The 12,561-nt window shown below is 45.1% G+C and overlaps 1 protein-coding gene across 3 annotated transcripts in view; it reads right to left on the reverse strand.

Moving 5' to 3' along the window:
* Nucleotides 1-12,561, reverse strand: part of LOC137384042 (F-actin-uncapping protein LRRC16A-like) — a 488,125-nt gene that overhangs the window by 92,072 nt on the left and 383,492 nt on the right. For all 3 annotated transcript variants that reach the window (XM_068057622.1, XM_068057608.1, XM_068057615.1), the window contains exon 28: nucleotides 10,648-10,735. In XM_068057622.1, the coding sequence (XP_067913723.1) occupies nucleotides 10,648-10,735 (88 nt within the window). The remainder of the gene's footprint in view (nucleotides 1-10,647; nucleotides 10,736-12,561) is intronic.

A 12,561-nucleotide genomic window follows, 5' to 3' on the forward strand; every position in this document is an offset into this window, starting at 1 on the left:
GAACTTGCAAACTCCACACAGGCAGTACCCAGAATTGAACCTGGGTCGCTGGAGCTGTGAGGCTGCGGTGCTAACCACTGCGCCGCCCTTAATATCTGGATACTAATGACATCAAGGGATATGGGGATAGCGCCTGAAAGTGACATTTGAGGAGATGATCAGCCATGATCTGATTGAATGGCGAAGCAGGCTCGACGGGCTGAATGGCCTACTCCTGCTGATATGTTCCAATGTCCGAGCCTCATCCACTGCTTAATTCACCACACCCGTCACACAACTACCAATAATCTCTATCAATCAGGACTCATAACTAACATTCATAGGATTCACCTTCCTGTCACACACTTAGCACTGTTGCATATCTCACATTGACGTCTCCTATGAACACACTTCCAGCCATTCAACCATGACAGCCACATCAGCCAAACATATTACAAGACACTCAATGACACATTTTCTGCTCTCCTCCAGGAGAAGGTGGCGCACAACCGGAAGCAGCATGAACTAACCAGGGGAGGAGAGGCGTGCCTGCATGTTCGAAGCCCCATGGAAGTCAGGGTGCTGGCCATTATTGGAAGAGCCATTGCTGAGGCTGTGGTGAGCAGCAGGGCTGAATCCATTGAAAATGATGGTATCCTCATACCTAATCTTCCTTCCTACATTCCAATTACCCCTCATTTCACAATCTCTTCTGATTTACAGGCTAAAGATGGTTAAGCATGTACTTCTTACTTTCTCCGTTCCACAAGTTTACCCTTGTACCTTTTCCTTTCGGATACCTAAGGCATGTAACCTGGTCAGGCAGTGGAGGAACAGCAAGAAGACAGTGATGAAGACAGCAGATTATCACTTGATTTCATACTCACAGCTCAGAAACTGACACTGCATGGATCTTAGAAGATAGCACTGAATCGGGATCCACACATGGTGACACACAAGTGGGTTGCAGCCTGAGCAGGAACCAAGGATTGTCGAGGTGCCAGCTGGACAGAGTACGAGGTTGCACATGAGTTCTGCTGTAGGAGACTCAGTTGAGGACTTTGATGGGCCAGGCTACAGAAGGCGGCGGATGGCGTACACAACAAAATGCTTGGTGCATTGGCAAGCCTGCCAGAAACTCTGCGTTCAATGTCAAGGAGCACCAACTTGGCACAAGCCTTGCGTAGAGCTTGGAATCCATCCTGTCCAGAATGGAATTGGTGGCCAAATCCAGCAACACACTTGTGGAGCCAACCATGTTGCAGTGTCTGCTGTCTGGTGTCTCAGCTTCCATTGCAGCACAAGCAGATTTTGAGTGCTGCAGTGGAAGCTCAGACTGATAAGAACATAGAACATAGAACAGTACAGCACAGTACAGGCCCTTCGGCCCACGATGTTGTGCCGAACCTTTAACCTACTCTAGGATCAAACTACCTACATACCCTTCATACTACTATCATCCATGTACCTATCCAAGAATTACTTAAATGTCCCTAATGTATCTGCTTCTACTACCACCGCTGGCAGTGCATTCCACGCACCCACCACTCTCTGTGTAAAGAACCTACCTCTGACGTCTCCCCGAAACCTTCCTCCAATCACCTTAAAATTATGCCCCCTGGTGATAGCCCTTTCCACCCTGGGAAAAAGTCTCTGCCTATCCACTCTATCTATGCCTCTCATCATCTTGTACCCCTCTATCAAGTCACCTCTCATCCTTCTTCGCTCCAATGAGAAAAGCCCTGGCTCCCTCAACCTTTCTTCGTAAAACATGCCCTTCAGTCCAGGCAGCATCCTGGTAAATCTCCTCTGCACCCTCTCTAAAGCTTCCACATCCTCCCTACAATGAGGCGACCAGAACTGAACACAATATTCCAAGTGTGGTCTAACCAGGGCTTTATAGAGCTGCAGCATAACCTCACGGCTCTTAAACTCAATCCCCTTGTTAATGAAAGCCAACACACCATATGCTTTCTTAACAACCCTATCAACTTGGGTGGCAACTTTGAGCGATCTATGGACATGGACCCCAAGATCCCTCTGTTCCTCCACACTACCAAGAATCCTGTCTTTAAGCCTGTATTCTGCATTCAAATTCGACCTTCCAAAATGAATCACTTCACACTTTTCCAGGTTGAATTCCATCTGCCACTTCACAGCCCAGCTCTGCATCCTGTCAATGTCCCGTTGCAACCTACAGCAGCCTTCCACACTATCCACAACTCCAGCAACCTTCGTGTCATCGGCAAACTTGCTAACCCAGCCTTCCATTTCCTCATCCAAGTCATTTATAAAAATCACAAAGAGCAGAGGTCCCAGAACAGATCCCTGCGGAACACCATTGGTCACCGAGCTCCAGGCTGAATACTTTCCATCTACTGCCACCCTCTGTCTTCTATGGGCCAGCCAATTCTGTATCCAGACAGCCAACTTTCCCTGTATCCCATGCCTCCTTACTTTCTGAATGAGCCTACCATGGGGAACCTTATCAAACGCCTTGCTAAAATCCATATACACCACATCCACTGCTCTTCCTTCATCAATGTGTTTTGTCACATCTTCAAAGAATTCAATAAGGCTTGTGAGGCATGACCTGCCCCTCACAAAGCCACGCTGACTGTCTCTAATCAAACTATGCTTTTCCAAATAATCATAAATCCTGTCTCTCAGAATCCTCTCCAATAATTTGCCCACTACCGACGTAAGACTAACTGGTCTATAATTCCCAGGGTTATCCCTATTCCCTTTCTTGAACAAGGGAATAACATTTGCCACCCTCCAATCATCTGGTACTACTCCAGTAGACAGTGAGGACGCAAAGATCATCGCCAAAGGCGCGGCAATCTCTTCCCTCGATTCCCGTAATATCCTTGGATATATCCCGTCTGGCCCCGGGGACTTATCTGTCCTCATGTCTTTCAAAATTTCCAGCACATCCTCCCTCTTAACCTCAACCTGTTCGAGCATATCAGCCTGTTTCACGCTGTCCTCACAAACGACCAGGTCCCTCTCACTAGTGAATACTAAAGCAAAGTATTCATTTAGGACTTCCCCTACCTCCTCCGACTCCAGGCACAAGTTCCCTCCACTATCCCTGATCGGCCCTACCCTCACTCTGGCCATCCTTTTGTTCCTCACATATGTAGAACGCCTTGGGATTTTCCTTAATCCTACCCACCAAGACTTTTTCATGTCCCCTTCCAGCTCTCCTAAGTCCATTCTTCAGTTCCTTCCTGGCTACCTTGTAACCCTCTAGAGCCCTGTCTGATCCTTGCTTCCTCAACCTTAAGTAAGCTTCCTTCTTCCTCTTGACTAGCTGTTCCACATCTCTTGTCATCCAAGGTTCCTTCACCCTACCATCCCTTCCTTGCCTCATCGGGACAAACCTATCCAGCAGTCGCAGCAAGTGCTCCCTAAACAACCTCCACATTTCTGTCGTGCATTTCCCTGAGAACATCTGTTTCCAATTTATGCTCCCCAGTTCCTGCCTAATAGCATTGTAATTTCCCCTCCCCCAATTAAATATTTTCCCATCTCGTCTGCTCCTGTCCCTCTCCATGACTATAGTAAAGGTCAGGGAGTTGTGATCACTATCACCGAAATGCTCTCCCACCGAGAGATCTGCCACCTGGCCTGGTTCGTTGCCAAGCACCAAATCCAACATAGCCTCCCCTCTAGTCGGCCTATCTGCATATTGAGTCAGGAAACCTTCCTGGACACACCTGACAAAAACTGCTCCATCCAAACTATTTGCACTAAGGAGGTTCCAATCAATATTAGGGAAGTTGAAGTCACCCATGACAACAACCCTGTTACTTCTGCACCTTTCCAAAATCTGCCTCCCAATCTGTTCCTCCGTGTCTCTGTTGCTATTGGGGGTTCTATAGAAAACTCCCAATAAAGTGACTGCTCCTTTCCTGTTTCTGACTTCCACCAAAACTTACTCAGTCGACAAACCCTCCTCGACGACCTCCCTTTCTGCAGCTGTGATACTATCCCTGATTAGCAATGCCGCTCCCCCACCTCTTTTATCTCCCTCCCTATTCCTTTTGAAACATCTAAACCCCGGAACATCCAACATCCATTCCTGCCCCTGTGACATCCAAAAGTCTCCGTAATGGCCACAACATCGTAGCTCCAAGTACTAATCCATGCTCTCAGTTCATCACCCTTATTCCTGACACTTCTTGCATTAAAATAGACACACTTCAACCCATCATAGTGGCTGCAACTTTGCCCTGTCAACTGTCTAACCTTCCTCACAGACTCTCTGCACTCTGTATCTGCCTGTTCAACAGCTACCCCATCCACTGATCCGTAGCTCCGGTTCCCATCCCCCTGCCAAACTAGTTTCAACCCTCCCGAAGAGTGCTAGCAAACCTCCCGCCCAGGATATTGGTGCCCCTCCAGTTCAGATGCAACCCGTCCTTCTTGTACAGGTCCCACCTTCCCCAGAAGGTATCCCAATGATCCACATACCTGAAGCCCTCCCTCCTACACCAGCTCTATAGCCACGTGTTCAGCTGCACTCGCTCTCTGTTTCTAGCCTCACTAGCACGTGGCACCGGTATCAATCCTGAGATTACTATCCTGCTTGTCCTGCCTTTTAGCTTCCAACCTCACTCCCTATATTCACTTTTCAGGTCCTCATCCCTTTTCCTAGCTATGTCATTGGTACCGATGTGTACCACGACTTCTGGCTGCTCCCCCTCCCCCTTAAGAATCCCATAGACTCGGATCCGAGACATTCCTGACCCTGGCACCCGGGAGGCAACATACCATCCGGGAGTCTCGTTCGCGACCACAGAATCTACTGTCTGTTCCTCTAACCATTGAATCTCCTATCACTGTCGCTCTCCTATTCTCCCCCCTTCCCTTCTGAGCCACAGAGCCAGGCTCAGTGTCAGAGACCTGGCCGCTGTGGCTTTCCCCTGGTAGGTCCCCCCCCTCAACTGTATCCAAAACGGTATACTATTATTGAGGGGAATGGCCACAGGGGATCCCTGCACTGTGCGCCTATTCCCTTTCCCTCCCGACGGTCACCCAGCTACTTTTATCCTGTAACTTAGGTGTCACTACTGCCCTATAACTGCTCTCTATCACCCCCTCAGCCGCCTGAATGATCCGAAGTTCATCCAGCTCCAGTTCCCTAACGCGGTCTGTGAGGAGCTGGAGTTGGGTGCACTTCTCACAGGTGAAGTCAGCAGGGACACAAGTGGTGACCCTTACCTCCCACATCCTGCAAGAGGAGCATGCAACTGCCCTAGCTTCCATCCCCTCTACTCTAAATTGACAGAGATTAAGTAAAAATAAAGGAAAACCTTACCTTACCAAACCCTCCACACAAGATGTCATGTCATGTTACCATCATGCCTGTGGGAACCAGTGTTCAAAGGGGTTTGCAGCAGTCCAGCAATCTGTCCTCCAACAGATTACTAGGATTGTTGAGGCATTGTCCCAGGGGAATGCTAGTGGTTCAATGGACCACAAATCTGCAGTCCTCGCACCGGATGACAGCACCCCATCCCTGCCAGTTCCTTGCCTCTGCCTGTCAGCCAACCAGCCAGCCAAGACTGCTGCCATCCATGCTGAGATGGTGCAGTCTGAAAGCTGGGCGACATCTAGGCCCTGAGCTGCTCTTTCATTTTCCAAAAATATTCTTTACTCATAAAAATCTGTAAAAAAAATACATCACAAAACAGTTCCAAGTTGACATTCCAGAAAGTGCAAAAGAAATCCGTTTTCTTCAATACAGAACATGAGTTACCTCACAACCCTTCCATTCCATTTTATATGCAATGTACATTTGAATTACACAGCAAAAAAATATTTTGGTGCAGACAGCCTGAGGGGTTTTACACAGGTTCCAGCCCCTCAGTTCACTATGGTGGGAGGACCTTACACAGTAGCCTTTCCCTATTGAGCCTTTGTGGCAGCTGCCCCAAGCTTTAGTGCGTCTCTCAGCACGTGGTCCTGAACCTTGGAATGTGCGAGTCTGCAACACTCGGTCGTGGGCAACACTTTGCACTGGAAGACCAACAAGTTTCGGGCAGACCAAAGAGTGTCTTTCACCGAGTTGATGGTCCTCCAGCAGCAGTTGACGTTTATCTCGGTGTACATCCCTGGGAACAGACTGTAGAACACAGACTGCTGTGTTGCAGAGCTGCTCGGCATGAACCTCGACAAAACCACTGCATCTCTTTCCACACCTGCAAAGGCACATTCCAGAAGGAGGTGGGCAACAGTCTCTTCCCCACCACAGCCAGCTCGAGGGCAGCATATGGAGGCGGTGAGATTCCGGGCGAACGGGAAGGATCTGACGGGGAAGGCCCTTCTCACCATCAGCAAAGCTACGTCTAGGCCCTGAGCTGCTCAAAGTCATCTTCCAAGGCCATCTGCAGTTTCCTCCACTGTCAGTAGCATTTCACCAGCCAGGCTGCAGCCATTGGTGTAGTACTTCATAGAAGCATTAGGAAAGGCAAAGGCACATGGAAGACGGGCAGTAAAGGAATGCGCAATGTTGATTAGTATAATTTGTATAGGAATGATTTAATTTCGAAATTTAGTTTGGACTGTGTATTTTGTGTTGGCTTTTATTTTTGCATTGTGGGAAAGAACAATGTGATGGTTAGTGACAGAGGAAAGGTAAGGAGTGTGGGACTGTTGGTAAATGGGGAATTAAGGTTGAGGATACTGGTATTGTTGATGACTTATTTGTTCATGAATTATTTGTTCTTATACAGCCCAGGCAGAGAGGGTTTTTTTTAGGTTTCAGCCTCCCTTCCTCTTTCGCCTCCTCCTCTTCTAGCAGCTTGTCCTCTCTACATGGTTTCTACTCATTCTCCCAGTCATACTTGATTCCAAGAGGAAGGGCTCCACCAGTGCACCCATGTTTGGGAGCAACTGGTTTGTGCAGCAGCCTTGAAGTCACCAAAGAGTACCTTCCACACTCCTCCCTATAGACTTTTGAAACTTAAAACAACTGTGTACAATTATACCAGCAGCCAGAAAGATTAAACCAGCAACTAACCTGTTGTAGTTAATGATCCCTTTAAGTAGTGCTGGCGAAGGGGTCCTTCATGTAGTGTTCAGCTGCGAGAGGTTAAGAGAGGCCGTTGGCTAGAGCTTGGAGCTCCAAAATGGCAGTGCGGACATCAAATTAGTGTTGCATGCTGACTGACATAATGATTTGCCTGGTCTGCATACTACTGGCGGACATTAAGTGCACATGCACTAGTCGCTTTACCAAAATATCGAGTGGTGCACTAGAAATGTGCACGCTTGTCACGGACACCATGTTGGAGGTCCAAGAGCATTCGGGTGCTACCAAGGCCAATTTCACCCCTCCCCCTACCCTAGTGCTCCAGACTACTGCTGCAGAGCATATTTTATTTTTTGTACTTCTATGATAGAGTATTTGACTGATTAGATAAAGTAATCCACGAGTGTATGTTAGCAAAATTAATTTTGTGTCGCAAAAAAGGGGAGTTGCAGAGATATTCAAGTATATGTTGCAGGCAAAATATTCGTATCCTATGTTTGTGACAAATATGCATTGCTACACAATAATTATAGTATCTTAAACACTGTGGACATGCCCATTAATCTTGGTAAATATACTTTTCTTGTTTTACACTTTTTTCTGCAAATGATATCAGCAATGAGAAACTGTTGTTATGAAAAAAGTCCCAAGAAACTAGGACTATTTCCATTAGAGCAGAGTAGGCCAAGAAGAAATTTAGTAAGAGATTTTTTTTTAAATATAAAAGATTCTGTAGGGTGAAAGGGTAAAGATTATGTCCTCTGGTTGGAGTCAGTGACTGCAGTCAATTTAAAATCATCACTAAAGGAGTGAGCAGAGCAGATAGGGAAATTACTTTAGACAGAGTGTTGTTGGAGCACGTAATGATTTTACAGAGAGTAATTGAGGAATAGCCCATTGTACCATTTGAAAGAAAAGTGGATAAATGTTTAAAGCAAGGGCAAGTACAGGGCTAGAGGAAAACATGGGTTTGCAGGATTAATTTTGAATTGTTCTGGCAAACAGCCCGTGCTGACGAGATTGCTTACATTTGTGTTTTCTTCTATCACTTTACGCTACTCTACCCGATGCTTCAGAATTTCTCTAAAATAAGATAGCCTGTGTAAATAGTGTAACTTTTCGCTGGTCTTCCAGTACAAGCAGCATTATTCAATTTAGTTACATAAATGGTCTTCCATTAAAACTGAAGTAGGAGGAGGAAAAAAGGTGACTACTCAGCTAAACCTCTATAGGAACACAGAACAGCAGTAAGCCATTTAGTCCCGTGAACCTGTTCTGCTATTCAATGAGATCATGGCCGATCTGTGAACTAACCCCTTATACCCAACCTTTGCCCCATATCCCTGAATACATTTGGCTAACAAAAGTCTATTAATTTCAGTTTTAAAGTTAACAATTGATCTAGCATCAATTACCATTTGCAGAAGAGAGTTCCAAGCTTCTACCACCCTTTCCATTAAGCAATGTTCCTTAATTTCACTCCTGAAAGATCTGGCTCTAATTTATGGACTATACCACCTAATCCTAGACTCTCCAACCAGCGGACTTAGTTTCTCACATGCTATCCTATCTGTTCCCTTTAATATCTTGAAAACCTTGATCAAATCACCCCTTCTAACTTCCAGGGAATACAACCCTAGTTTGTTTAATCTATCCTCATAGACTAATGCTTGGAGAGTCCAGGTAACATTCTAGTAAATCTATGCTGCATTACCTCCAAGGCCAATATATCCTTCCTAAGATGTGGTGCCCAGTGCTACTTGCAGTACTTCAGCTGTGGTCTAACCAAGGCTTTGTACAGTTGAAGCATGAATTCTACGCCTTTGCATTCTACTCCTCTAGATATAAAGGCCAGATTTCCATTAGCCTTTTGATTATTTTCTGCGCCTGCTCATGACATTTTAATGTTTATGTACCCGGACCCCCAAGTTGCTTTGGACCTCCACTGTTTCTAGCATGTCACCATTTAGAAAGTACTCTGCTCTATCCTTTTTAGGTCCAAAGTGGATGAGATCACATTTGTTTACATTGAAAAACATTTGCCCATTCACTTAATCTATCAATAGCTCTGAAATTTTATGCTTCCATCTACACTGCTTACAATAAAACCCATCATTGTGTTATCCATAAATTTGGATATGTGGCTTTCTAATCCGTCATTTAGGTTGTTGATGATGAACACAGTGAATAGTTGAGGCTCCAACACAGATCCTTGCAGGGCACCACGGCTGCCAAAGTAGGCGGTGGACATAAAAAAAATGCGACCCGTGCGCACGGGCGCCACGTCATGCAGCCGCTGCGATTTCAAACTCGGTGGCTTATTAGCACAGCCGCAGCACCCGCCCCTCTCCCTGCGCCGGCGCCATTTTTAAAGGGCTTACAGCCCTCAATGGAGATTTAAAAATTAAAGGGCCAGGTCAGTTCAATTACCTAAAAAAAATTAAATTACCGTTAAATTCATTTTCCCACCCGCCTCCGCCCACCCCCCCCCCCCCACCCCCAAATGGCATTTCAAAACATTCCTGCCCTTTTCCCCCCAGAATTTGTTTATTAAGAATTTGACCTTTCTCCCACCACCCGCCTTCAAAGTTCGGCACCTTTGCCCTTTACCCCTTCCCATCACCTCCTGACCAATCCGCAGCAATGCCACCACACACCCCTCCTCCCACACAGAGAAACAATTCTCCACCCCCCTCCCCACAGGTGTCGCGCCATGTTTCCCGAACAGGGATTTGAAGGCGTGGCACTGTCGGCCGCCCGAATGAAGATCGGTGTGGTGATTAAGGAGGCGATGGGACCCTCATGAAATCAGGTAAGTAAATTAATTTACATATTGAAATGGGGGTTCCGTCACCGAGCAGCCACCACGAGGCCTCGCCGCCACTGCCGAAATCGACAAGGGGCCTGTTGACGCTGGGGTCGGTGGCGGGCCTCTGCCACACCGATCATCTTTGCACCCCCCCCCCCCCAACCAACGTTCTTGAAGGCGGAGGGGCTTTAAAATTCAGCCCCACCAGTCCCAACCTGTCATTTAGAGTACCTTCCCATTATCCCTACTCTCTGTCTCCTTCGGCTCAGCCAATTTCCTAACCAGTCAATGATTTGTCTTCAATTTCATGAGTTTCAAATTTAACTCAGTCTCTTTTAAGGAATATTATCGAATGTCTTCTGTAAGTCCATATAAATAACATCTGTAGACATTCCCCTGTCCACTACTTTAGTCATGTCTTCAAAAAATTTAATCAGATTCGTCAGGTATGTCCTACCCATTATAAATGCATGCTGGCTGCCTCCGATCAGCTGAAAATTCTGAAGGTGTTCAGTCAGTTTATCCTTCATGATAGACTCTAGCAATTCCCTGACAACAGGTGTTAGGCTAACTGGTCTATAACTCCTCTCTCGCCTTCATGGAAGCTTAAATGTTATTATAGTGAAGAGAAGAACACTGAAATCATATGCAGTGCTAACATACTAGATGATTGTTTTCACATTTTGCTTTAAATACTTTCTTATTGGTCCTTTTACCCAAATTTAAAAACTTCTACCCATCATTTCACGACACATCAAAAGCACATAAGATAAATAAGTGCTAAGCAACATACAAACATTACAGGTCTGCCACTTACCAGTTTATGTTGTGAGCTTGAAAGTGCTTCTAAAATTTCATCTACAATATGGTCAGACAGAAATGATGCCACAGTCAGCTTGACCTCACTGCACGAGAATTGGAGAAAGACAACAGACTGCATTAAAAAAAAATCCTACAACTTAAAGCAAAATGCATTGCGTTTTACCAGAAATATTTCCTTGTGCCATAAAGCTCCCTTTACTCTAAGCTAAACTCAAGATAACCTCCTACTGCACTAGTAAAGCATTTTCATTGTCCACATCAAGTATGCTTAATATAGAGTGAAATTATAAGGAGCTTTGTACTGGGACCTGGGTGAAACTACCCACATGGATTTCACTTTGGGTCCTTTAGCCACCAGAGGATGAGTTTTTAATCCTAACAGTTGTTAATCCTAACAGTTGGGATTCAATCTTTGATGTGCGAGCAAAGAAATGTAACTAATGAGCCTCTCTTAAAAAAAAAATACGATTACCATTAATTTAATAAAAATAAAGATTTAAAAAGGTTGTTGTTTTGTGCCTTTTGAAATCTCAGCCATAGTAATATTGGATGGATTATTTAAAAAATGCTAAAAATTGCAGACTTCAGCAAAGAGGCTTTGTTGAATTATGCAAAACATGAACTTTATATCAGGATTTTTTTGCGCAATGGCTTTTTTATTACTGGAACTGTTCAACCATTAATACCAATGAAGAGATCTTTACATGAGTTGATGGCTCCAGGTTGGAATAACATTATTCACTTTGCTTGTCCTTTTCGGAAACAATCATCCCCCTTACTGCCAAATAAAATCCAAAATGTAAGTGTTATAAGCAAGCGTAGCCTCTGTATCAACATTTCAAACTTGGAAGGGACAGTATTTCAATCTGTTAAACAAGTATTAAAGAAAAACTATTCATTCCACTCCTCATGCATTTCAAAGTTTTTTAAAAAATAAAATCTATTACACTTTCCAAATCATAAAGTATTACACTTGGACATTTAAAGAATAAGTAAATAAGATCACAAAGTAGAAAAGAAGCTTTAACTGCAGCTAACAGGATAGTGCAGCAGTCAGCCTTGAAGCACCTACATAGAACAATGCAGAATAATGTGACCTGTTCATACCCCTATTTCCGAAATGACAATGTGACAGCTGGTGCTTTCCAAAGGGAGAGGGGGAACAAAAAAAAGCATACGATAAGAAAAGGCCATCTAATCCACACATATTGCTTTCAAAAGCTTAGAATGTCACAGTGGCTAGCACCACAGCCTCACAGCTCCAGCGACCCAGGTTCAGTTCTGGGTACTGCCTGTGCGGAGTTTGCAAGTTCTCCCTGTGACCGCGTGGGTTTCCACCAGGTGCTCCGGTTTCCTTCCACAGCCAAAGACTTGCAGGTGGCTAGGTAAATTGGCCATTGTAAATTGTCGCTAGTGTAGGTAGGTGGTAGGAGTATTGAGGGAAGGTGGGGATGTGGTAGGGAATATGGGGTTAATTTAGGATTAGTATAAATGGGTGGTTGTTGGTTGGCACAGACTCGGTGGGCTGAAGGGCCTGTTTCAGTGATGTATCTCTCTATGACTCTATAATACATATCAATCCTTTGTCAGTTAATAAATCTATTGTATTTTTGAGGATGTAACTCAGGGTAGATAAAGGGAAACAAGCAGATGTAGCTTATTTAGGTTTATGGATGGCATTCGATGAGGCCCACAAAAAAGTTGGTTACAAAAGGGGCAGGGGGGGTGGGTGGGGGGGGTAATATATTAGCATGGGTAGAGGATTGTTAAAGGACAGAAAATTAGAGGAGGAATAAACAGGCCATTTTCAGGTTGGCAGACTGTTACTAGTGAGGTGCCACAAGGATCAGTGCAACGGCCTCATCTGTTTACAATCTGTATTAATTGCTTAAATGAAGGGACTGCATAT

The sequence above is a fragment of the Heterodontus francisci genome, chromosome 2 (genome assembly GCF_036365525.1).
Source record: "Heterodontus francisci isolate sHetFra1 chromosome 2, sHetFra1.hap1, whole genome shotgun sequence".
Taxonomy (NCBI): Eukaryota; Metazoa; Chordata; class Chondrichthyes; order Heterodontiformes; family Heterodontidae; genus Heterodontus; species Heterodontus francisci.